Source organism: Cetorhinus maximus, chromosome 4 (genome assembly GCF_964194155.1).
Source record: "Cetorhinus maximus chromosome 4, sCetMax3.hap1.1, whole genome shotgun sequence".
Lineage (NCBI taxonomy): Eukaryota > Metazoa > Chordata > Chondrichthyes > Lamniformes > Cetorhinidae > Cetorhinus > Cetorhinus maximus.
The window spans coordinates 44,756,009-44,780,987 of NC_135882.1; the positions used below are offsets into that span (position 1 = coordinate 44,756,009).

General features: G+C 44.7%; 1 protein-coding gene across 14 annotated transcripts in view; it reads left to right on the top strand.

Annotated features, from left to right (window-relative positions):
• The window catches only part of clasp2 (cytoplasmic linker associated protein 2), a 570,512-nt gene that overhangs the window by 308,763 nt on the left and 236,770 nt on the right, over positions 1-24,979 (top strand). For all 14 annotated transcript variants that reach the window (XM_078540120.1, XM_078540106.1, XM_078540107.1 and 11 more), the window contains exons 17-18: positions 340-389; positions 16,281-16,445. In XM_078540120.1, coding sequence (XP_078396246.1) covers positions 340-389; positions 16,281-16,445 — 215 coding nt within the window. The remainder of the gene's footprint in view (positions 1-339; positions 390-16,280; positions 16,446-24,979) is intronic.

Sequence of the window (24,979 nt, forward strand, 5' to 3'; positions counted from 1 at the left end):
TCAATCCCTAAAAGTTGGAATTCTGAAATCTCATGCAATAAAAATAGAATTCAACCTATCCAGCTTTATGACAATCTAGCAACCATCACAAATCAATTAAAGTAGTGGTTAGCAGAGGGTGCTGGAAGCCAAGAGTCAATGATGAAAAATCATGCACTGATAATATGTCAAAGATGGAGGCCATAAGATATTGCTTAACTAATGGGAGTTATTTTGGGTTTACTTTATAAAAGCATTTAATAGAATATGTATTATGAGGTGAAGGGGCCATGTGCCAAACACTGTGTTCATTTGTGTTCCCTGTCCAGGTTGATGTAAGCTATTTTTGTTTCTTTTCAGCCGTGCCTTTCCTGCTAAATGGTCAGTCGCAAGTGGAGGTGCATCAAGAGGTTAGTTTTGTGTATAAAATATCAGAAATAAAACTGTGAAATATAGACTCTGAACGGTGTTTAACCCCCCACCCTTGTCATTTTTATTCATGAATATTGTGCAATTTGATCTCTTAGATCCCAGGTTGGGGACAGGGTCACTCAGCTTCTGACCTCATTACAGCATTGGTTCAAACATGAACAAAAGGGCTGAACTCCAGAGGTGAGGTGAGAGTGACTGCCCTTGACATCAAGGCCGCATTTGATCAAGTGTGGCATCAAGGAGCCCTAGCAAAACTGGAGTCAATGGGAATCAGGGGGACAACTCTCCACTGGTTGGAATCATACCTAGCACAAAGAAAGATGGTTGTGGTTGTTGGAGGTCAATCATCTCAGTTCCAGGACATCACTGGAGGAATTCCTCAGGATAGTGTCCTGGGCCCAACAATCTTCAGCACCATTCGCAACTCCTCAGATACTGAAGCAGTCCATGTCCAAATGCAGCAAGACCTGAACAATATTCAGGCTGTGGCTGACAAGTGGCAAGTAAAATTTGCGACACACAAGTTCTAGGCAATGACTGTCTCCAGCAAGAGAGAATCTAACCATCACCCCTTGATATTCAAAGACATCGCCATTACTGAATACCCCACTACAAACACCCTGGGGGTTACCATTGCCCAGAAATTGAACTGGACCAGCCATATAAATACTGTGGCTACAAGAGCAAGTCAGAGGCTAGGAATCCTGTGGCGAGTAACTCACCTCCTGACTCCTCAAAGTCTGTCCACCATGTACAAGGCACAATCGGGAGTGCGATGGAATACTCCCCACTTGCCTGGATGAGTGCAGCCCCAACAACACTCAAGAAGCTTGACACTGTCCAGGACAAAGCAGGCCACTTGATTGGTACCTCATCCACAAACATTGACTCCCTCCACCGCCGACGAATATCGGCAGCAGAGTGTACCATCTGCAAGATGCACTGCAGGAACTCACCAAAGTTCCTTCAGCAGTACCTTCCAAACCCACAACCGCAATCATCTAGAAGGATAAGGGCAGCAGGCACATGGGAACACCACCACCTGGAAGCTCCCCTCCAAGTCACTCACCATCCTGACTTGGAAATGTATCGCCGTTCCTTCACTGTTGCTGGGTCAACATCCTGGAGCTCCCTCCCGAACAGCACAGTGGGTGTACCTACACCACATGGACTGCAGCAGTTCAAGAAGGCAGCTCACCACCATCTTTTCAAGGACAATTAGGAAAGGACAATAAATGTTGGCCACGTCCCATAAATTAATTTAAAAAGTAAAAAAGGGGACATTCTTATTAGCATAAGTTAAACATTTACTACATTTGCTTTACTGATCCACAATACTGTACTTCATGTGCTATCTTCCACAAATTTGCACTTGGGGAAATAAACTGGACTACCAGTGGCCCACAAAAAATAATTTATCCTCTACTTGTTTTCAAGTCCTTTACTTACTCATTTGTCCTCAGTACTGCTTTTGTTTTATCCTTTAATCTCATTTACCATCCTTTATTTGTCTGACTTATTTTTCTCTCGCTGTTTTTCTATTTTTCTTCTTCCTTTTCCTTTGTCCTGTTCTGCTGTGCATTTTCCTGTTGCTGTCCTTGTTATGCTGCTCACCTCAACTTTTCTATTTAAAATGGTTTTGGACTGGATGCTCTGTTCCTTATTTTCAGTCTGTAGCCAGTCTGTTGTGGAATAAATTAACTTTGTTCTCTAATCACTAAAATCATTGCAAACTTCAAAATGCTATCAAAATCTGTTCATATTTAGGTGGGAATAAGTTGATAACTTGCATATTGCTTGGGCTGACAAGTGGCGAGTAGCATTCACGCCACGCAAGTGCAAGGCAATGACCATCTCCAACAAGAGAGAATCTAACCATCGCCCCTTGATATTGAATGGCATTACCATCACTGAATCCCCCACTATCAACATCCTGGGGGTTACCATTGACCAGAAACTGAACTGGACTAGCCATATAAATATTGTGGCTACAAGAGCAGTTCAGAGGCTAGGAATCCTGCGATGAGTAACTTACCTTCTGACTCCCCAAAGCCTGTCCACCATCTACAAGGCACAAGTCAGGAATGTGCTGGAATACTCCCTACTTGCCTGGATGAGTGCAGCTCCCACAACACTCAAGAAGCTTGACACCATCCAGGACACAGCAGCCCACTTGATTGGCACCACATCCACAAACATTCACTCCCTCTACCACCGAAGCACAGTCGCAGGAGTGTGAACTATTTATAAGATGCACTGCAGGAATTTGCCAAGGCTTCTTAGACAGCACCTTCCAAACCCACAGCCACTACCATTTAGAAGGACAAGGGCAGCAGACAGATGGGAACACCACCTCCTGGAAGTTCCCCTCCAAGTTACTCACCATCCTGACTTGGGAATATATCGCCGTTCCTTCACTGTCGCTTGGTCAAAATCCTGGAACTTCCTCCCTAACAGCACTGTGGGTGTACCGGCACCAGACTGCAGCGGTTCAAGATGGCTGCTCACCACCACCTTCTCAAGGGGAACTAGGGAAGGGCCATAAATGCTGGTCCAGCCAGCGAAGCCCACATCCCATGAATGAAATTTTAAAAATATTAAGTTAACTTAAATTAAAATGTTAACAAGGACCAGCAGGACAGTTTTATGTATGATCACAACAAATAGTTAAGTTCCTTGCTTAATTTAAGTTTAACCTGATTAGGACCAGCATCATTTTGAAATTGATATTTGTGCTGAAAACGTGATGTAAAGGTCAAGATTATTTCTCTGTAGCCCAGTTTGACATTGCTCTGCTTTGTTCCTTATAACAGGTGAGCAGTGGACCTGGCATCCTCTGCATCACTTCCATTACTTTTTCCCAGGTTCTCTGAATATTTGAGTCAGAAATAACATTGTATCAGATATGTATAAAAATGACAATTTCTTTATTATTCAATGTCCTGTGTTGCTAAGCATTGAGTAAAAGTTTCCAGTTTCTCTGCAGGTGTGGCTAGATTAGATGAGCAGTTATTTGATACTGACTGTCCAGGTATATTTATTAAACTTTTCCAGGAGTCTTAGGTGCTGACATTGTCAACAGCTTCAGCTCCCACAACATATGAACAATAGTAGGCCATTCATCCCCTCAAGCCTAGTCAGTTATCTAATTGGATAATGGCTGATGTGTACCCTAATTCCATCTAACTGCCTTAGTTTCATAATCCTTAGATTTTGTTAGGCAAAGGTACTGTCTCAATTATGAAATTTTAAATTGAGCTAAGCTCAAGAGATTTTTAGGACAGAGAGTTCCATATTTCCACTGTCTTTTGCATGAAGAAGTGCTTCCTGATGTCACCTCTGAACAATCTAGCTCAAATTTTATTCTATGCTCCCCCACCAAAGGAAATAGTTTCTCTCTCTAGCCCGTCAAATCCTTTAATCATCTTCAACACTGCAATGAAATCTCCTTTTAATTTCCCATACCAAAAAGGAATACAAGTTAAGCCTATGCAATCTGTTATTACCGTTTAATTCTCTTAGCCCTTGTGAATCTGCGATGCGCCGCATCGAGGGTCAGTATATCTTTCCTGAGATGCACTGCCCAATACTGAGCACGGTATTCTAAATGGGTTCCAACCAGTGCTTTACACGAATGTAGTCTAACTTCCAATCCTTGTATTCCAACCCTCTTGAGATTAAAAAAAAACACATTCCATTCGCCTTTTTCATTTTTGGATTTGTCCACAAGCTTTTAGTTATTATTGCACTTAATTGCTAAATCTCTGTGTTGCTTCACAGTTCGCATTTTCAAAAATATCCTGATCTGTCCTTCTAAGGTTCAAAGTGGATGACCTCACATGTTCCTGTGTTGAACTCCATTCGCCATATTTGGCCCAGTCATTTAACCTCTCAATGCTCCTCAGCAACTTTCTGCTCTCACCATCCTATTTACTGTGCAATTTAATTTAGTATCTTCAGCAAACTTAGATTTAGGGTTCTCTATTCCTTTAACCAAGTCACTTCTAAATATGGTGAAAAGCTAAGGCCCCAGTACAGATCCTTGGAGGACACCAGTCGTCATATCCTAACAAGTTGAGTGCATATCGCTGCTCACTGTTTCTTATCTCTTCATCAAAATCCTACCCATACCAACAGGATGTCTCCAATTCCATGTATGTCATTTTTGTTCATCATCACTTATCCACCCTGTTGGTTACATCCTCAAAAAATTCAGCTAGGTTTGTTCCACATGACGTGCCTGTTACAAATCCATTGATACTTCCTGATCAGTTCTTATTTGACCAAGTGCTCAGTCACTCTTCTTAATGACAAACTCTAGTAACTTCCTTGCAACAGATGTTAGAATAGGCCTATAATTTCATAATTTATCTCGTTTCCTCCTTAAAAATGAAGTAGCATTAGCAAATTTCCAATCCAAGGGGACCATTCCTGAATCAAGAGTTTTGTAAGATCATGACAAGAACATGTATAATTCCCCCACCTACTACTTTTAATATTCTTGGGGCGGGTGGGGGGGAGAACCACAGGATTAAAAATAAATCCATCTTCATTTTCATTTCTTTTTCCATTACCGTTTTTTACTGATGTGTATCTGGTAAGTTTCTCTTGTTTCCTCATTCTCTATTGTGAAGACCGATACAAATTAAATATTTAGCAAGTCTGCCATGCCCAGATTTTCAAAACATGCTAGGTAGTTCTTTTCATTACAAGCATATAAAAGAAAGAAAAGCCACCTTTGCTTTTTATGTTGTAGGCCAGCAATAGGGTCACCATGAATGGCCATAGGGAGAGAAAATAAAACAGGCAAAAACCAAGACTCCTAGATGCCTGAGTTTGAAGACGATAGTTTCAAGCTGCACTTCAGGAGCCAATTGCATAACCTAGGCTGACGCTTTGCAGTACTGAGGTTGTGCTGCATTGTTGGAGGTGTTACCATTTGGATGAGACATGAAACCAAGATTCTGTGCATCTCCTCAGATAACATAGAGCATCCCATGCCCTATTTCAAGAAGTTATGGGAAATTCTTCTGGCTTCCTGACAAACATTCATCTCTCAATCAACAGCACCAAAAACTGATTAACCGGTGTTCAATTTATTGCTATTTTTCGGACCTTGCAGAAATTGTATGCTGCATTTGCCTACAAAACAACAATAAATAAACTTAAAATTAATTTATATACCATGGAGTACTTTGGAATATCTTAATTCATAAATATGCGTTTATATACAATATTCTTCTTCCTTAAAACAGGGGCGGAATCATCCCAAATTTGCACTAAGTGCAGTAGCAGGCAGGAAAAAGAATGTTTTACCCACTGGCCGCAATGGCGGCTTTTCATGCCGTATCACCCCAATCTGCCTCATTAATCATGCATTCCCGGGAAACACTCCATTTTGCTGGCGGGCAGCCTCCGATTCGCCTGCCACACCATCTCCTCGTGCGAGGTGCCATATTAAAGTGCACTAGGACTGCTGCACAGAAGACCTGAAAGGCAAGAAAACTGCAGTCCCCCCGATTCAGTGACACATAACTGGAATTCCTTTCAGAATCTGTGGAGGCCTGCCATGATGTCCTCTACCCCTGCTCTGGGCGATGCAAGGTGACAAACCCAGCATAAAAGGCGGTGGTCAGAGCCAACGTAAAAGAGGACAGCCACCCAGTGCCGAAAGAGAATGAATGGTCTTATCCGTTCTGCCAGGGTAAGTCACTCTTCTCATCACTTTCAACCCTCTCACACACAAACTCATCACACATCCACAGGGGTTTCATACCTCAAGGGACAACACCACTAACAGCCTCTCGCACCTTCACATTTCCATCAGGCTCATATCCTCTGGAACTCACGTCCTCATCCCATCCACGGCTCCACCCACCACACACACATTCCACGGAGTGCCATGCATCCTGCTCACACTCTCTCCATCTGTTTTCATGCAGGAGAAGGTGGCTGACAATACCAGGGAGAATTCCCAGACTGGAGGTGGAGTGGCCCACATTAGACCCCTCACTCATTTGGAGAAACATGCCAACGTGCTGACTGGTGAGGATGTGGACCATGCCTGTGACGACAGTAAGGTTGGCGGCAAACACCCTTGTGAGGACCCTGCACCACGTCATCCCTCTCAAAGCAACTGAGAGTGCGCTTTCTCCTGCTTTTGACTCTGCTGCTGTGCGCTAATTATCTCTACTTTGGTTCACATGGAGCTCTGCCAAGCGACCGACACCTTCAGCCAGCCTGCCCCTCAGCTTCATCCAGGTCTTCACCTCCAGCCAAGAGAACACCACCTCCATTGAGCTGGAAATAAGCAGCCTGGAAGATCTGTCACAGTGCTTACCAATACCCTGCACCAGCACAGAGACCCACAGCTCAGTTGGACCTAGATCTAGAGCATGCTTGGATTCACAATCTGGTTGTCACCGCAAGGATATGTATCTGTAGCCAGGGGAGGCAGGTTCAGCCAAGCTCCCTGGCTCTTGGAGGACTGCTGTGGAAGAGGTATCTGTGAGATCCGAATCAGATGAGAAGCCTCTGCATTCGGCCTTCCGACACATTCTGGAGAGTCAGCAGAAGGCAGGGGAACATCATGTAGAGCTGTTGGAAGCCCTCAACAGAGGAGTGCGTCTGCCTGCTCTCTGCCCATATGTGGGCTCCGTGGGAAGGATGCTAGGCGCCATGGAGACCGTGATCCAGCAGAATGCAGAGATGCGCGCAGACCTGCACTCCATCACGGCAACCATGTGTGACTTCCTGCAGTGGCAACACCAGAGTGAAATGGGGCACCTCGACGTCCCTGCAGGTGCTTCCTCCCCTCAGGGAGTAAGGCCAGGGCCATTCGGGCACACAAAGGGAGAAGGAGCAACAGCTGGACACTCCTGGGTCATCCACTCAGGAATTTCAGAGGCTCTCCTCTTGTTCTGAGTCCCCTTTGCCTGTGACCCCCTCAACCTTGTCCTCTGTCACCGCAGAGGGAGCAACTGGCCCACAGAAGGACAGCCAAAGCAAGCCGGGGCCCCCAAGGCCTCAGCTGTCCAGAGGACCCATGCCAAAGGCAACAGGGCCAACCATCGCACAGGCTGTCTCCACCCCTGCTGCAGATGTCAGGGCAGCACCTAGAAGTGGTAGGCCTAGAAAGTTAAGAAATTCTGAGCACCGTTGGTTGCATGGGTGAAGACGTTTCGTCACTTTATAATCTGAACATATATTCACTTTCACTGAATAATGTGTAATGGTGTCTTTCAGCTTCCTTGACAGGCTTCGCAAGTCCTTCCACTGCACCCCTCCCCCACCAGTTCAGCTGCACGCAGCTGGCCCACGAGTGATTCTGGAGGAAGAAGTCTGTGTATGGCAGGACATTTCGGAGTTTCATGCAAGCATTCCCTCGCACGCAGATCATTCCTCCATCACACTCATTTCAATGTCCTGAGTATTTTCAATGCTGCCTGCTGGGGTTCTCTTTCAGTTGTCCATCTGACCTGACCTGCATTTCCACCCACCCACTGATCACACTCCCATGCAGCACCTGTTCCTGCCCCAACACGAGTGTCCCTTCACTTTTGGTTTTAGAAGCATGGTGCTTGTCACATTTGTCTTTAGCTCCACCCCCCACATCCTTTCCCCTCCCCCAGTCAGCATGTCCTTTCCCCCATCACTATTGACTGCCCCCTGGCATCACCTTTCACCTCCCCACTGTCACCTACCAGCCAGAACCATTTACTTTTGGGGATGTCCAGGTGAACGTGCAAGTTCCCTACCTTCCTGAAAATCCCTCCCCCAACCACATTGACGCCTCCAACTTCCTCATTTCCACCCCCAGGGTTACATGTCTGCCTCTGAGTCCCCACCAACTACCCTCGCCAGCCCTTCTACCAATGCAGTTGCACCCTCACCCTACCGGCTCAGTCTGCCCCCTGTCTGCACCATTGCCTCCTACCATTTCACTCCCCAGGAGGCAGTCATCGACTCCACAGATCCCTCCCTTGCACATTCACCTGGCCATCCTTCCCTGCCCCCTTAGCTTCTTCTCTCCCCCCACCCGCCCTCCGAGCTTAAAATGATATGCAGACGTATTACAATGAAATTCCTGACGTACGCCATGGGAAGCGCAGCCTGCCGTTGACGGGCGGAGCGGATGATGCAAACTGGTTTCACGGCATTGTGAAGCTGATTTTTGGCCTTCCCGCCATATTGTCTACTCGCCCACCATGATACTTGATGCCAGCAGGCACAGAAAATTGAGCCCAGTAACATGCAAAGGGCTATGGCCTCAGAACAGTGTATTTCGCAGCTTGACTGAGAACATGCAATACCCCCTTCAGTATTAGTCAATTACCTGCATCAAAATTAACTGCCTGCCTCCATGTTTGAACCACTGTTGGCTCAAATTTCTGACAAAGTCTTCCAACACTGTTGCTCATTATCAGCGGTGTGCTTTCATCAGAGCTCCTGTGAGTCCTCCACATCACTTTATAAGGCAAAGTCTTGAATCTTGGTGTAGTGCTTCAAGCTGCCTGTGGTTGCCCTTCCATTGACTTATTGTGTGTTGCAGCTGCGCCATGACTCAGGATGCCATTAGCTGATTCAAGGATTAGCTTACAAACTTTTTAATGGCATTTTCTCTGTAAGGTCATATGACCATTCTCCAGGGGCTCGTTCACCCAAATCCATTGGGCAGAATTTTCCATGCCTGCTGGTGTCAGGCATGTTTGGTGGCGTGAGCAGACAATATGGTAAGAAGGCCAAAAATCAGTTTCACAACATTGTTAAACCAGTTTGCGATCGTCCGCCCTGCCCATCAATGGTGGGCAGCGTTTTCTACTGCTGTACATTGGGAACCTCATTCTAATACATCTGCATAGCGTTATAAGCCCAGCCCGCTGGAATCATCCCCCCCACACCCCCCCACGCTGGATTGTCCGCCCACAGTGGGAAAACATGCTGGTGCAGAACACATCTTGATAAGTGTGACGTGCAGAATTCAGGACTAACCATCACATCACGGGCATTCGAGGAGCAGAATATGCTGGAGCCTGACAGCAACAGGACACTGGAGGAATGTACATCGCATGCTGGTTAGATTCTGATGGACATGGCTCTGCTGCGAAGCAGCTCACAGAAAATCACAGTTGAGGGTCTGCTCACAATGGATGATCATCGAGGAGACGGAGAGGAAGGTCCAGCTGTGTTTGGGAGAGGAAGATGTACCGGGGGGTGGGGGTGGAAGGTCTAGGTTCGACTGGGAGAGAAAGGCGTGTTCGAGGGTGGGGTGGGGGGTGAGATGAGGGGGGGAGCGAAGGTGTCGGGTGGGGGAAATGAAGGTGTCTTGGAGGGGTGAGGTTGGGAGGGGGGAAACGAAGGTGTCGGGGAGGGTGAGGTTGAGAGGGAGGAACTAAGGTGTCGGAGGCGGTGAGGTTGGGAGGGTAGAGAAGGTGTATGGGGGAGGAAGGGGGAGAATATGGCAACTGGGGAGGTAGGTGTAAGCGGGGAGGAAGGCATAAGGGAAATTCAGAGGCGGGGAAGGAGTTCAGAGGAGGGAAGGACTTCCGGGGGAGGAAGGAGTCCACTGGGAGGAAGAATTAAGGGTGAAGCAATGAGTCAGTAACAAAGAAGGAGTAAGGACAGAGGGAGGAGTCTGGAGGGGTTGGGGAAGGAGTTCCAAGAGTGAGGGGGGGGTGGTGGGCTGCGAAGGATTCCAAGAAGGGAAGGGGTCCAGATGGGGCAGGCTGATGTCCAGGTGAACGTGCAGGGGAGTGGTCTGTTGAGTCCATGACTGCTTTCTGGGGAGCAAACTGAAGGTGGGCGTGCTAGGAGGGAATGGTGAGAATGACTGAGGGCAGAGTGAGGCAGTAGGGTGGGAGGGTGAGGGTGCGATGGTATCAGTAGAAGGGACGGCTAGGGTGGTTGGCGGGGACTCGGAGGCAGACACGGACCCTGGGGGTGGGAGGGAGGAGGTCAAGAAGGTTATTGTGGATGGGGGTGGGAAATTCAGGAAGGACGGAATGTGCACTTTCACCTGAACATTCTCGAAAGAAAAGGGTTGTGGCTGGTAGGTGCTAGTGGAAGGTGATGCCAGGGAGGGTCAACAGTGATGAGGGAGAGGAAATGGGTGGCTGGGGGATGGGAAAGGGCAGGGGACCGCACAAAAAATGTTAGCCACGCCATGCTAGCTAATCGAAAGTGAAACGAGAGTCGTGGGCAGGAACAGGTGCTGCATTGGAGTGTGATCAGTGTGTAAGCGGAGATGCAGATCAGCTCAGATGGACAACTGAAAGCAAACCCCAGCAAGCAGCATTGAAAATGCGCAGGACATTGAGGTGAATGTGATGTGGGAATGATCCAAGTGCGTGAGAGAGTGCTTGCACGAGGCTTTGAAAGCCCCTGCCCCACACACTTCTCCCTCCAGAATCACCATGTGCTGGTTGCGTGCAGCTGAACTGCTCGTGGTGGGGCGGGTGGATGCAGGGACAGGACTCATGAAGTCTGTCAATGAAGCTGAAAGACAACATTACACATTATTTAGTGCAAGTGAATATAGTTTCAGATTGTAAAGTGACAAAATGTGTTCTCCCGTGCAACCAATTGTGATCAGAATTTCTGAACTTTTGAACACCTTAGACCTTCTAGATGTTGCCCTGACATCGCATCGGGGGGACAGTCTGTGCAATGGTTGGCCCTGTTGTCTCTGATGACTTCGGCTTGGGTCACCAGCTTTGGGGGCCCCAGCTTCCTATTGCTGTCCTCCTGTGGGCCAGCTGCTCCCTCAGTGGTGACAGAGGATGAGAAAGTGAGCACCAGTTCATTAGAGACCAGGCGCACACACTCCTCTGACTCATGTGCCACTCTGTTGAAGGCTTCCAACAGCTCTGCGTGATGTTCCCCCGCCTTCTGTTGACTCTCCAGGATGAGTTGGAAGGCCAAATCCAGAGGCTTGTCATCTGACTCGGACCTCACGGGTGCCTCTTCCCCAACAGTCCTTCGAGTGCCAGGGAGCTTGGCTGAACCTGCCTCCTCCTCCTGCTAATACGTGTCCTTGCGGTGACCAGCAGATTGTGAACCTGAGTCTGTTCTAGGTCTCGGTGCCACAGAGGTGTGTCTCTCTGCACTGGTGGATGGTGTAGATAAGTGTAGGACAGGTCTTCCAGCTCATTAGTGGAAGAGGAGTCCTCTTGGCTGGAGGTGCGGACCTGGATGGAGCTGAGGGACTTGCTGGCTGAAGGTGTCAGTTGTTTGGCAGAGCTCCCTGTGAACCTAAGTAGAGGTAATTGGTTCATGACAGCAGAGTCAAAAGCAGGAGAGAGAGCACTCACATTTGCATCGAGGGAGGGATGATATGGTGCTGGATCCTCAGGTGGGTGTTCGCCGCTGACCTCACCATCGCTGCAGGCAGTCCTCAACAGTCAGTGCGTTGGCATGCTCCTCAAATTAAGTGAGGGGTTTAATGTTATCCACTCCAGCCCGGTCTAGGAGCTCTCACTGCTGTTGTGAGCCAGCTTCTCCTGCATGAAAACAGATGGAGAGAGTGTGAGCAGGACTCTTGGCACAGCATGAAATGTTTGTGTGGTGAGCGGAGCCATGGCTGGGATAAGCATGCGAGTTCCAGAGGATATGAACCTGATGAAGAAGTGAGGGTGTGTGTGAGAGTTAGTGGTATTGTCCCTGGAGGTGTGAGATCCCTGTGGATGTGTGATGTGTTTGTGAGTGTGTGAGTTGAGTGCTGAGAAAAGTGTCTTACCCTAGCGGAATGGAGATGACCATTCATCCTTTATCGGCACTGGGCGGCTGTCCTCCTTTGTAGGACGTTGACGCTAGCCACTGCCTGCCAAGCTGGATTGGTGATGTTGCTGACCATCCTGTGGCCAGAGCAGGGATAGAGGACATCACAGCGGGCTTCCACTGCATCCAAAAGATGCTTGAGGGACGCGTCATTAAACCTGCTGGCTGCAGTCATCTTGCCTTTCGGGGCCATGTCTTCTGTGCAGCAGTCCTGGGCTGAAAGCACTGAGAGATATGCGTATGACTGCATTTTAAATATGGTGCCCAGCGTGAGGAAGTGGTGAGGTTATGGCATGGTGGGCGAATGAGAGCCCGCCCAACATCAAAACGACGTGTTTCCTGTGAATGCATAATTAATGCAGTGGGATTGGGTTGATACAGTGTGAGAAGACATTGCGGCCAGTGGGTAAATGATCACTTTTCCCTCCCACTACTGCACTTTGTGCAAATCTGCGACAATTCTGCCCACTAACTCTACTGGAGGTGACCCAGTTACTTGTCTTGTCATCCATTACACAGCATTGACCATTTATAGGTTGCATAATTTACTGTCATGATAGTAGCAGGTTTTAACACGTGTCCTGAAACCTAAAAACTGTCGAAGTGCTCTGGTTTTGATGATGTGCATTTTATGCAAGATAGCTTCACAGTTATTGAACCTTATGACTTTTACCTAAAATACTCATTTTTAAAAAAGTGATTCTGCGATATCAAGTTTGGTTTGGGTACACTAAAGGGACAGCTGTCTTGCATTTTTCAGGTTGTTCAGATCAAGCTTTCTCCAGAAAAGCACCAGCATACTTAGCCTACAAAGTTTCAGCCATACCCAGTCACCGGGTGCTGAACTCATGCTGGCATCACTTGCTGCCAAGAAAATATTGATGCTGATCTCTTCAAGACTTCAGTTGATGCTGGGATTCACCAGCATCTTGGTATCAAAACACCAGCAGTACTGATTGTCTTTATTGCCCTTAATACTAATTTATTTAAATAATAATGAACCTGAAACTTAGATGTCTTCTACATCATAATTTGAAATAAGTTTCCCGCAAAGGAGAAACACTTGTTATATTGCTCAAGGGAAAGCTGTCGGATCAAAGCTCCAAATACACAAGTTTAATGTGAGTATTGCCCCGAAGTCTTAATATTATTATTCCTGGGGTCCCAAAACTTGGAATGGGCATTGTCCAGAACACCCTGTCAGACAAATGCATTTGGCATGACCACATCCTGATGGACCATGGTTGCAAATTTCTAGATCAACAAAAACAAGTTGGCAAAATGTAATGCTGAAATTGGTGTACAGGGTCTTTGTAAAATCTTGTGTAGACTGTCAGTTCATCTCCTCCACTGGGAAATCTACTGTTCAAGAAATGAACCATGAGCCTGTACAATGAGAGTCATTGACAAATATATTCTTGGTCAATGAATTTTCCAGCAAATATAACATTGGTTGAAAGGCATGCTATCAAGCACATGTAACACTCTCAGCACATTTAACTGGCCATTTTACAAAGTCTTCTCCAGTCCAAAAGTAAATTATAGGCCTACAATACTCTACTGGAACAAACATAGGAATAGCTGTTGGCCACTGAGGCCTCCACCCTGTTTTGGCATTCAGTGAAATCATGGCTAACCTGTAACTTAACTCCATCCACCTATTTTGGCTTCATATTCATTATACCCTTTTCAATAAAAGTCAGTTGATCTCCAATTTAAAATTATTAATTGAGCTTCACACCTCTGACACCCTTTGCGTGAAGCATTTTCCTAACTTATTTCCTGAATGGCCTGGCTCAGATTTTAAGATTAGGTTCTCTTGTTCTAGAATCCCACACAAGCAGAAAATGCTTCCATCTACCCTTTTAAAAATCCTGAAAACTTCAATCAAAGCTCCCCTTAGCCTTCTATATTCAGGGAAACACAGACCTACTTTATGTAATCTCTCCTCATAATCTAATTCTTGGAACCGTGGCAACATTCTGGTGAACCTCCAATGCATATCCTTCCAAGGGTTTGGTGCCTAGAAATTGTACACAATATTCTAGATGGGGTTTAACAAAGGCTTTGTAAAGCTGTAGCAAAACTTCTTACCCTTTATATTCTCGCCCTCTAGTTATAAAGGCTAACATTCCATTATTATTTTTATTTTTTTTTTGTACCAGATTCTATTTTAAAGATCTGTGTACACGGACCCCTAGCTTTTCAAAATTTGAAAAGCATTCCAATTATCCTTTTTTGCTCCAAAATGGATGATCTCATCCTAAGCTTCGTTGAAATCCATCTGCCATAAGTTTACTCACTCAATCTATCAATGTTGCTTTTATAATTTTTAGTTCCTACCTCTACTACGTGCTATGCCACCAGTTTTTGTGTTGTCATACTTGAATATATGGCTCTCTTGTGTTATCTAAATTTCTAACAAATATACTGAATAGTTAAGGTCCCAGCTCAGATCCTTGCAGGACATCACTAGTCACTTCCTATCAATTCAAGTGCACACCCATTATCCCTACCCTCTGTTTTCTACTACCTAACTAATTTCCTAACCTGGTTTTCAATTCCATGAGCTTTAATTTCAGCTAACAGTCTCTTTTGTGGAACCTTATATAATGCCTTCTGGATGCCCACATGAACTACATCTATAGACATTCGCCATCTGCTACTTTGGTTACTGCCTCAAAACATTGAATTAAGTTTGTTAGACATGACCAATTCTTTACAAATCCTTGTTGGCTTTTTCTGAAAAGCTCAAATCCTCTTAAGTGCACTATTCCATGGCCTTAATTATAGATTCCAATAACTTTTCCACAACAGATGTAGACTAGCAGGTCTATAATTTCCTGGTTTCTCTCTCTCTCGCCTTACTTAAGCAACTGTTTATATGGATTTGAGAGCAAGATCCATTACCGATGAATATATTGCTCCACAGATTGCTTTGATTGCGTTTAGGGTTGCATTTAGGCTACATCAGCTGTTCAAATATCCTTTGATAGTAAAAGTATTTTTAGGGGAAAATGGAACTGTAATCTTTAAAGTAATATAAGTTGAACAAATGTACTTCAACAGCAGTATCTCTGAAAAGCAGAATTTCTTTTAAGAGCCGTTTCATTTCTTAGCCAACAGGCCACAAAGCCCAGTTTTGTCTCGGCCCTTTATGTATTTGTTCTCCAGTTAAGAGTGTTGCTGGCGAGGCTGCATTCATTGTCCATTCCAAGTTGCCCTGAAAGGACATAATGGTGAGAGGATCTTCTTCCTGAATAGCTGCAAAGCTTAAAATGGTGGTTAGGTAGGGAAGTCCAGGTTTTTGATCCATTGACAATAATGCAAGTTATGTTTGTGTAAGTCAGGATGGTAAGTGACTTGGAGAGGAACATGAAGGTTGTGGACTTCCAATGACATTGCTGCTTATATTCTTTTGTAGCACCCGAACCACTGCCTTGGCTGAAACTATTTGACTCAGCACAGTAAGAAAATAAGACTTTGGAATCTTCAGCGTAATTCATCTTTCCGAAATGGAAACAAAAAATGCTGGAAAAACTCAGCAGATCTGACAGCATCTGTGGAGATAATGTTTCAGAGATAATGTTTCGAGTCCATATGAGTCTCCTTCAACAGCAGTATCTCTGAAAAGCAGGATTTCTTTTAAGAGCCCTTTAATTTCTTAGCCAACAAGCCACAAAGTCTGAAGAAGAGTCATACGGACTCGAAACATTATCTCCGTCTCTCTCTCTCCACAGATGCTGTCAGACCTGCTGAGTTTTTCCAGCATTTTTTGTTTTTGTTTGATTTCCAGCATCCACAGTATTTTCCCTTTATTTTAGTTCTCCTTTCCACTCTGTTATACAATATGGATTGTTAATTCTGTTTTTGAAATGGGCAGATAGATATTCCTTTGTGATACAGCTATTTAATCATAGTTGAGATCATTCCATTCCTATTATTTTATTTTTATTCGCTGTCTATCCTTGATAATTTTGTTTGGTCAACTTTATGATGTTGACTTTTTTTTTAAAGAGCTTCAGTCTAATATTACATTTGAACATTTTTCAAATAACACCTAAATTTCCGAATCTTTCCCTTGTTTGTTTCAGGCCCAAGTGCTAAGTCTGTGGCTACCCCTGGTGGTTTGCAGCGTTCTAGAAGTGACATAGATGTGAATGCTGCTGCATCTGCAAAATCACGGCATACCACGGGACACACAGCAGCAAGCCGTTTAACTGCATCTAATATCCCTGCAGGAGCCTATGCTTCACTCGGTAAGATTGATTAATACAAATTTTTCTCCAAAGCTTTTGATCTCCTTTTCTCACTGATAGAAATATAGAACACCAAAAGATTTATGGCACAGGAAGCCATTGAGTGCATTCTGTCCAAGCCAGCCAAGAAGGAGCTATCTAATCTAATCCCATCTTAGTTTTTGTCTGTAGTCCTGTAGGTTATGGCACCTCAAGTGTATATCCAAGTTTTTTCAAATACAATGAGGGTTTCTGTCTCTACCATCCTTTCAGGCAGTGAGTTCCAGACCCCAACCACCCTCTGGGTGAATCCATTACTTCTCAACTCCCCTCTAATCCTTCTATCAAATTAGTTGAAATCTGTGCCCCCTGGGTATTGACCTCTCCACTAACAAAATAGATCCTTCTCATCCCCTCTATCATGGCCCCTCATAATTTTACACACCACGACATCCTCGTAAATCTTGTTCTGTACAACGTGATCACACCCTTCCTGTAATGCAGTGACCAGAATTGAACACGGTACTCTAGTTGCTGTCTAACTGGTGTTTATACAGTTTTATCATAAGTTCACTGTTCTACTATTCTGTGCCTTGGCAAATAAAGATAAGTATCCTGTGTCGTTTCTTGGACACCTTAACATCCTTCAGGGATCTATAGACCAAGGGCCATTGTTGATGGGTCCCCAAGATACTTCTGTTCCTCCAAACTTCTAAGCATACTAACATTTATTTTGTATTCCCTTGCCTTATGTGTCCTCCCCAAATGTGTCCTCACACTTCTCTGAATTGAATTCCATTTGCCACTTTTCTACCTACCTGACCAGTCCATTGATATCTCCTTGCAATCTTCCTCACTCCAACCACACAGCCAATTTTCATATCATCTGCAAACTCCTTATTTGTGCCCCCTACATGTAAGTCTAAATCATTGAGTTGTACCACAAACAGCAAGAACTCCAGTACTGAGACCTGTAGAGCCTCACTGGAAGCAGCCTTCCAGTCACAAAAACACCCAAAGGCTATAATCCTTTGTTTCCTGCAAATGAGCCCATTTTGGAGCCAACTTGCCACTTTTGCTTGGATCCCATGAACTTGTAATTTTCTGACCTGTGGGACCTTGGCAAAACCTTGCTCGAGTCCATGTAGACTAGACAAACGTGCTATCCTCATCAACCCTCCTTGATACTACTTCAGAAACTTCAATCACGTCAGACAGACACAACCTTCTCTTAACAAATCCATGCTGACTGCCCTTGATCAGCGCCTCTCTGAATGACAATTTATACTGCTGCTTTGAATTTTTGTCCAATAATTTGCCCACAATCGAGGGAAAGCCTCTAATATTCTTGGTTATTCTTTACTCACTTTGAGCAGTTCTCCTGTCTTCCAGCACCATGCTAGAGAGAATTGGAAAGTGATGGTCAGAGCCATCGCTGTTTCTTTCCTTGCTCCTTTTAGCAGTCTGGGATACATTTCATTCAAGCCTTGTGATTTACCACTTTTAGTACTTCCTTCCTCACTATGCTTATCCCATCCAATATTTCATACTCTTCCTCCTTAACAACAGTGTCTGCTTCGTCCTTACCGTCTATGAAAGCAGACGCAAAATGTTCATGTTTTGGTCTCCAACTTGCCCTATTCTTTCCTTAGTTATCCTTTTGCTATTTATGCACGAATAAAACATCTTTGGGTTTTCCTTGATTTTATTTACCAATATTTTTTCATGCCCTCCCTTTGCTTTTGTAATCTCCTTTTTAGTTTCACCCTGCGCTTTCTATGTTCTCCTAAGCGTTTGTGCACATCGAGCTCTTGGCATCTGCCATAAGTTTTCTTTTTTCACCTATCCTACTCTATATGCTTTTTGACATCCAGGGGTAGGGTGAACAAGGAGGCTCTCGATTTGAGAGTCCCACCCTTTTTTCTTTGTGGGGACATATTTGTTCTGAACTGTCTTTGGCTTCTCCTTGAATGTCTCCCACTGTTTTAACAGTGATTTACTTAAAGGTAGCTGTTTCCAGTTAACTTTGTCAAATCACAATTCAGCTTAATAAAATTGGCCTTTCCCCAACTTAAAACTTTTACCCTTGATAAACATGAAGCTCAAGTTCCTCCAGTTGATGACAGTTCCTGTGCCTGTAGTTGACCAAGACACAGGAAGCATCCTGGAGTTCTCACATAGCACAGGGTGTGCATTCCACAGGACTGAGGTGCCCTGCGATGCCTCTGTTTATTAGACGAATCATTGCCATGAGGCTGAAGGTGCTTGAAATTGTGTATTGTTACCTTTGACAAATATTGGATTTGTTTTTACATCCTTCTACTAACAGTGGACTTATGGACAGCTGGTAAAATATTACATAATAGTATCTCGTATGCAGTTTAGCTAGTTGATTATTTATAGTTTGCCTTTGAATTGTGACATAGAACTTCATTCTAATACAGTATAATGTTATCACTGAGAATACTTCAGGGTTCATTTTATTTTTGGAAATTTGAAATGCGAACATTAGCCAACAACACCAGACAAATTTTTTTTTAAAATTTGTTTTAGTATATTCATGGGATGTGGGCGTCGCTGGCTAGGCCAGCATTTATTGCCAATCCCTAATTGCCCTTGAGAAGGTGCTGGTGTGCTGCCTTCTCAAACTGCTGCAGTCTATGTGTTGTAAAAACACCCTCAGTACTGTTAGGAATGGCACATCCAACCCTGTTGATCCTGCAAAGTCGTTTTCACTCACATCTGGGGACTTGGCCAAAATTGGGACAGCTGTCCCACAGACTAATCCAGTAGCAGCCTGGCATACCAAATCATACCTTACAGCCAATGCCCCAGACTTCATCACCATTTCTGCCCTGTCCCACTGGTAGGACAGAGCCACCAGAGGTGATAATACAGTGGCAGTGAAGTACAGTTGGGAGGGAATGGTTCTCAGCATTGACCCTAGATCCCTATGCAGTCTCCAGGTATCAGGCCAAGCATAGGCAAGGAAACCTCCTGCTGATTACCACCTACCCCTGTCCTTCAGCTGATAAATCAATGCTCCTCCATGTTGAACACCACTTGAAAGAAGCAAAGGCACACAGAATATACTCTAGGTGGCGGACTTAAGTGTCCATCACCAAGAGTGGCTCAGTAGCACCATTACTGACTAAGCTGACTGAGTCTGAAGAACATACCTGGCAGACAGATCCCGCGGCAGGTGGTGAGAGAACCTACTTGACCTCACCCTTCTTGTCACAGATGCAGATGTCCATGACAGTATTGGTATGAGTGACCATCACACAGTCCTTGTGGAGATGAAGTCCCTTATTCACTCTGACGAGACCCTCCCTCATTTTGTGTGGCACTACTGTGCCAAATGGGATAGATTTAAAACAGATCTAGCAACTCAAAACTGGGCATCCATGAGGCGCTCCAGGCCATCAACAGCAGCAGAATTGTATTCAACCTCGATCTGTAACATCATGGCTTGGCATATCCCTCACTCTACCATTACCATCAAGCCAGGAGACCGACCCTGAATCAATGCGGAGTGTAGGAGAGCATGCTGGGATACTTAAAAATGAGGTGCCAGTGTAATGAAGCTACAAAACAGGACTACGTGCATACTAAAGAGCAAAATCAGCATGCTATAGGCATGCTAATTGATCCTACAACCAATGGATCAGATCAAAGCTCTGCAGTCCTTCATGAATGGCGGTGGACAAGTAACAACTAAGCAGAGAAGGAGGCTCCACAAACATCCCCATACTGATTGATGGCAGAACCCACTACATCAGTGCAAAAGATAAGGCTGAAGCATTTGCAACCATCTTCAGCTAGAAGTGCCAAGTGGCTGCAACATCTCCAGAGTCCCCACTATCCTTCATGTCAATCTTCGCACAAGTCGTTTAGCTCCACATGATATTAAGAAATGACTGAAGGCACTGTAAGCAGCAATGGCTGTAGGCCCAGACTGCATCCTGGCTGTGGCACTGAAGATTTGTGCTCCAGAACTAGCTGTGCCTTTATTCAACCTGTTACACGACACAGGCACCTGCCTGACAATGGTATGTCCTGTCCACAAAAAGGAAAAATCGAATCAGACCAATCACTGCCAGGGTGTCCCGGAGGGAATGGTCCTAATGGAATGCTGACAAGGAGGATGAGGGGACGATATGTTTGGCGGTGGCATCATGCTCGAGTTGGTGGAAATAGCAGAGGATGATCTTTTGAATGCGGAGGCTTGTGGGGTGAAAAGTGAGGACAAAGGGGACCCTATCATGGTTCTGGGATGGAGGGGAAGGTGTGAGGGCAGAGGCACGGGAGATAGGTCGGACACGGCTGAGGGCCCTGTCAACCACAGTGGGGGGAAGACCCCGGTTAAGGAAGAAGGAAGACATGTCAGAAAAGTGGCATCATTGGAACAGATGCGATGGAGGTGAAGGAACTGAGGTCCTTACAGGCGGTCCTTATAGGAAGCTGTAGTCTGTTTTCTTTGTTCTTTAGCAAATCTTTGGCTCATACACCTCTCTCAGCTTCTCCATTAGTTTGACGATAACGTGATGAACTGGTAATGTGAACAAATCCATGGTTCTTTGTAAAATTTTGGAATAATTAGCAAATTGCGGACCATTGCCTGACACTATAATGTCCAGAATGCCATGTGTTGCATAAATTCTTTTCGGTGATTAAATGACTGCTTCTGCCATGATGCTGTGCAATCTGTTTAATTAAATCCACCTTGAGTAGTAATCAATGGCAATAAGAAATGTTTTCACCTTAAAATCAGATAAACCCATTCTTAGGCGCTACGATGTCTTTGATGGAAAAGAAGATAATAATGGCTCTTTTTGCTCTTGGCTATGTATTGCACATGTAAGACAATTATAAATAATTTCTTATATGGAACAAATAATGCCTGGCCACCAGATTGATTGCTGGGATCTCACATGATATTTTGCTATCCTGGTGACCTTGGTGAAATCCTTGAAGAATATCAAGCAGAAGTGCCCTCGGAATGACAATTCTCTCATTGAAGACTAGTAAATCATCGATGTCTGTGAGGCGTTTGCGCTGTTCAAAGTATTGGTGTAGTACTGGATTACTGAGGATATAGTCTGGCCATCCTTCTTATCTGGAGTCACTCGTTATCTTGCAGCTGAGCTTGTTTTATTTCCTGCAACTTTTCGTCGAGTAATTAGGGATGTATATGCTTCCATCTCCTCGATGAAATGTAAATCCTCTTGCTTGTTTCCTTCTGATGGCATCCACGACAGTGTGTCTGCTGTCATTTGATACTATCCTTGAACATACTCTGTTATGGAGTCTTGGTCATTACTCTCAATCTGAACCACTGGATTCTGGGCGGCATCTTCACAATTTCTGTCATGTTCAGAAGAATGACCAGTGACTTATGGACCCTTTCAATTTTGGACCATGATTCCATAACGTACTCTGAGAATTTTTTGCACGCCCCTGTTGCTGCCAGTGCTTTTTTGATTGTGGCATACCTTTGTTCTGTTTCTGATAATTATCTTGAGGCATAGTAAACTGGTTTATGTTTGCCCTCTCTCTGCACTTGAAATAATGCAGCCCCCAGACCTGTTGACGATGCATCTGCTGCTACTATGGGCAGTAACTCTGGATCATAATGTGCCAAGTTTTAGAGGAGGTTAAAGTTGTTTAATCTTTTCAAAAGCATTTTGTTGGTCGACATTCCAGCACCACTGTTGACCCTGTCTCAACAGCTATCTCAAAGGCTCATTGACCTCTGCCAAATTTGGTAGGAACTTGCCCACTTGGTTAACCATCCTGAGGAATCTTCGAAGCTCAGTAACATTCCTGGGCTGTGGGAATTCTCTGATTACTTTTGCTATTTGTGGATCAACTGTGATTCCAGTGGCTTATGTGACCTAGAAATTTGTTTATAGGCTTGGCAAACTCACTTTTTTCATTGAATGTTAGACCTGCATCCGATAAGACTCTTAGGACCGCTCTAATTGCGGCTATGCTCTTTCTTGTGGAGCCATGTACAAGTATGTTGTCCAGATGGCATATTATTTCTTCCATGCCTTCTGGGGTTTGAGACATAGTTCTCTGGAAAATTTCAGAAGTGGACACAATTCCAAATGGTAATCTATTGAAACAATAATGACCAAATGGCATCATAAATGTGGTCAGCAATCTGGATTCTTTGTCCAGAGGCACCTGCCAAAATCACATCTGACTTGGTGAATAAAGTAGTCTTGGCAAGTTTGGCAAGATTCTGATCCACTGAGACCATCAGGTGGATCTTATGTTCCGCTGATTCGTTAAATTGAGTTAAATCTATGTAGGTTCTTTTAGAGCCATTTGGCTTTGGGACCGTGACCATTCCTGAACACCATTTTGTTGTATGGTGACTGGTGAGATAAGTCCTTGCTGTAACCTGTTCTCAATTTCACCCTTGACCTTGTCCAACAGTGGGTGAGGGACTTTCCTCAGTGTGAAGAGGCAGATTGGTTTAGCGTCAGCTTGTCGGGTGATATGGTACTCAGTCTTTAGTTTCCCTAGGCCTGTAAATAATTTTGGAAATTAATTTGTGAATGTAGTGCTGCGATGCTTATCAGCAACTTCATTGAATTCATAGATTAGCTTCAACTTTAAGCATGCCTTTCTGTTTAGTAGCGAGCATGCTTGATTTTGTATGACATAGGGAGGTTTGAAGATTTCCCTATCTTTGTACTTCAACTTGGCCATGGGTTGGCCTTTGACTTTCAATGTGGCCCCTTTAGGACTTGGAAATTTGATAGATGAGAGTTGCAATGTAATCTGCTTGAGCCATTGTACTTCGTCTGATGAAACAGAAATCCCTGCTGCTGTGTCTAATTTAAACTCTCTGGGGTGTCCACCCGCTTCGAGTTTAACATTCCAAAATTTATTTGCAGTATCACTTACCTCTTCTAGGAGGGTTACTTCCTTTATTTGTAGTCCTTCCACTTCTCGTATGTGGCTCCAGTTTAAGATTTTCTCCCTCTTCTTACAGGTTGTCAGCAATTTTGAAGTGGCCTACTGGCCTACTTTTCCACAGTTGTGGCACTCTGCTGTCCTTGCTGGATGTTTGTCTTGCTTGTGTAGCTTATTCCCGCCACATCGATGACATTTCAGGATGCGGGGTTTTTTAATTTGTTCGTGGGATGTGGGTGTCACTGGCTAGGCCAGCATTTATTGCCCATCCCTAATTGCCCTTGTTCAGAGGGCATTTTTAAGAGTCAACCACATTGCTGTGAGTCTGGAGTCACATGTAGGCCAGACCAGGAGAGGACAGCAGATTTCCTTCCCTAAAGGATATTAGTGAACCAGATGGGTTTTTGGTTGGCGTGCTTTTGCCCGTTTTGGCAGGCTGAGGCTTTGCTGCAATTTCTTTCTTATGGCCTGCACGCGAGTCTCACTTGATCTTGTCCACAGGACCTCACCTTCTCTGCAAACAAACTACCGATTTTGTTTTCTAAGCTCAGTTTGCCTTGCGATTTGTATGGTTTTTGATAATGTTAAACCCTCTCTTGCCAATAAGAGACCTGATAATGCTTCGTCGAAGACCCCAACAATTTGACCATGAATCAGTTCCTCTCTTAAGATTCCATTATCACAGTTCCCTGCCAGCATGTGTAGATTGTTGATGAACGAATCCATTCTTTCACCTAGTCTTTGTTTCCTCCTGTTAAGTTTTGCCCTTTCTACAGTTAAATTTCTGTGAATGCTTAAATCTGAATCAAATGCTTGTAGGACGTCCTTGTAAGAAGTTGAAGCCTCACCAACTCCCTGCCTTGCTATCACAGCAATAGATCTAACTGCATAAAGTAAATGTACTGACTTGATCATGTTGATCTTCTTTGTGCAAGCCAGAAGCAGTTCTCTATCTTGCAAACCTTTTTCTCTCCAGTAGTCCCAGTTCTGGACCTGTGTGAGCCATCAGCAGTCCGAAATGATTCTGGAACTGGTAGTGTGGATTCCATGCATCTACTGAACCCTGGAATTGTTGCTGCTTCACTAGTGCTGCTTGTTGCTTTGGTTCTGTGCTCACTGTTGTCTGGACTCCGGCTCTGTGTCTCAGCTTACATCTGCTGCACCCACTGTGCCCCAACTTTTTGGGGTGTCTTGAATCTGTTCCTTCCGTCCTTTCAAAGATCTCTTGACTTATCAGGTCTGTACCTGCTTCTTAAATTTTTCTGGGTATTTTACTCACTGTCCGCTGCCACCATGTTCCATCATGTGTTTGGGGTCTAGACGTGGTTCTTTGGGGCTTGTCTATTCTCCCAAAGAAAGCTGCTTGAGACTGTGTAATCTGTTCTAACCATTACACTTTATTTTCGGCTACTATATACACATTAGGACCCTGCACGAGGTTGGAAATTCTCCCTCCAGTTCTCTTGTTACTCAATCATGTTATGTTATATCATCATTACATCAGCGTCATGTGCTTCTGATAACCCTTTACTCTGCACTGGGGTTATTCTTGAAGGATTCTGTTTCGAGTCTGGAGTATGTTAAAAGGAAATCTTCATTAGAAACTCACAACTATGTACATATTT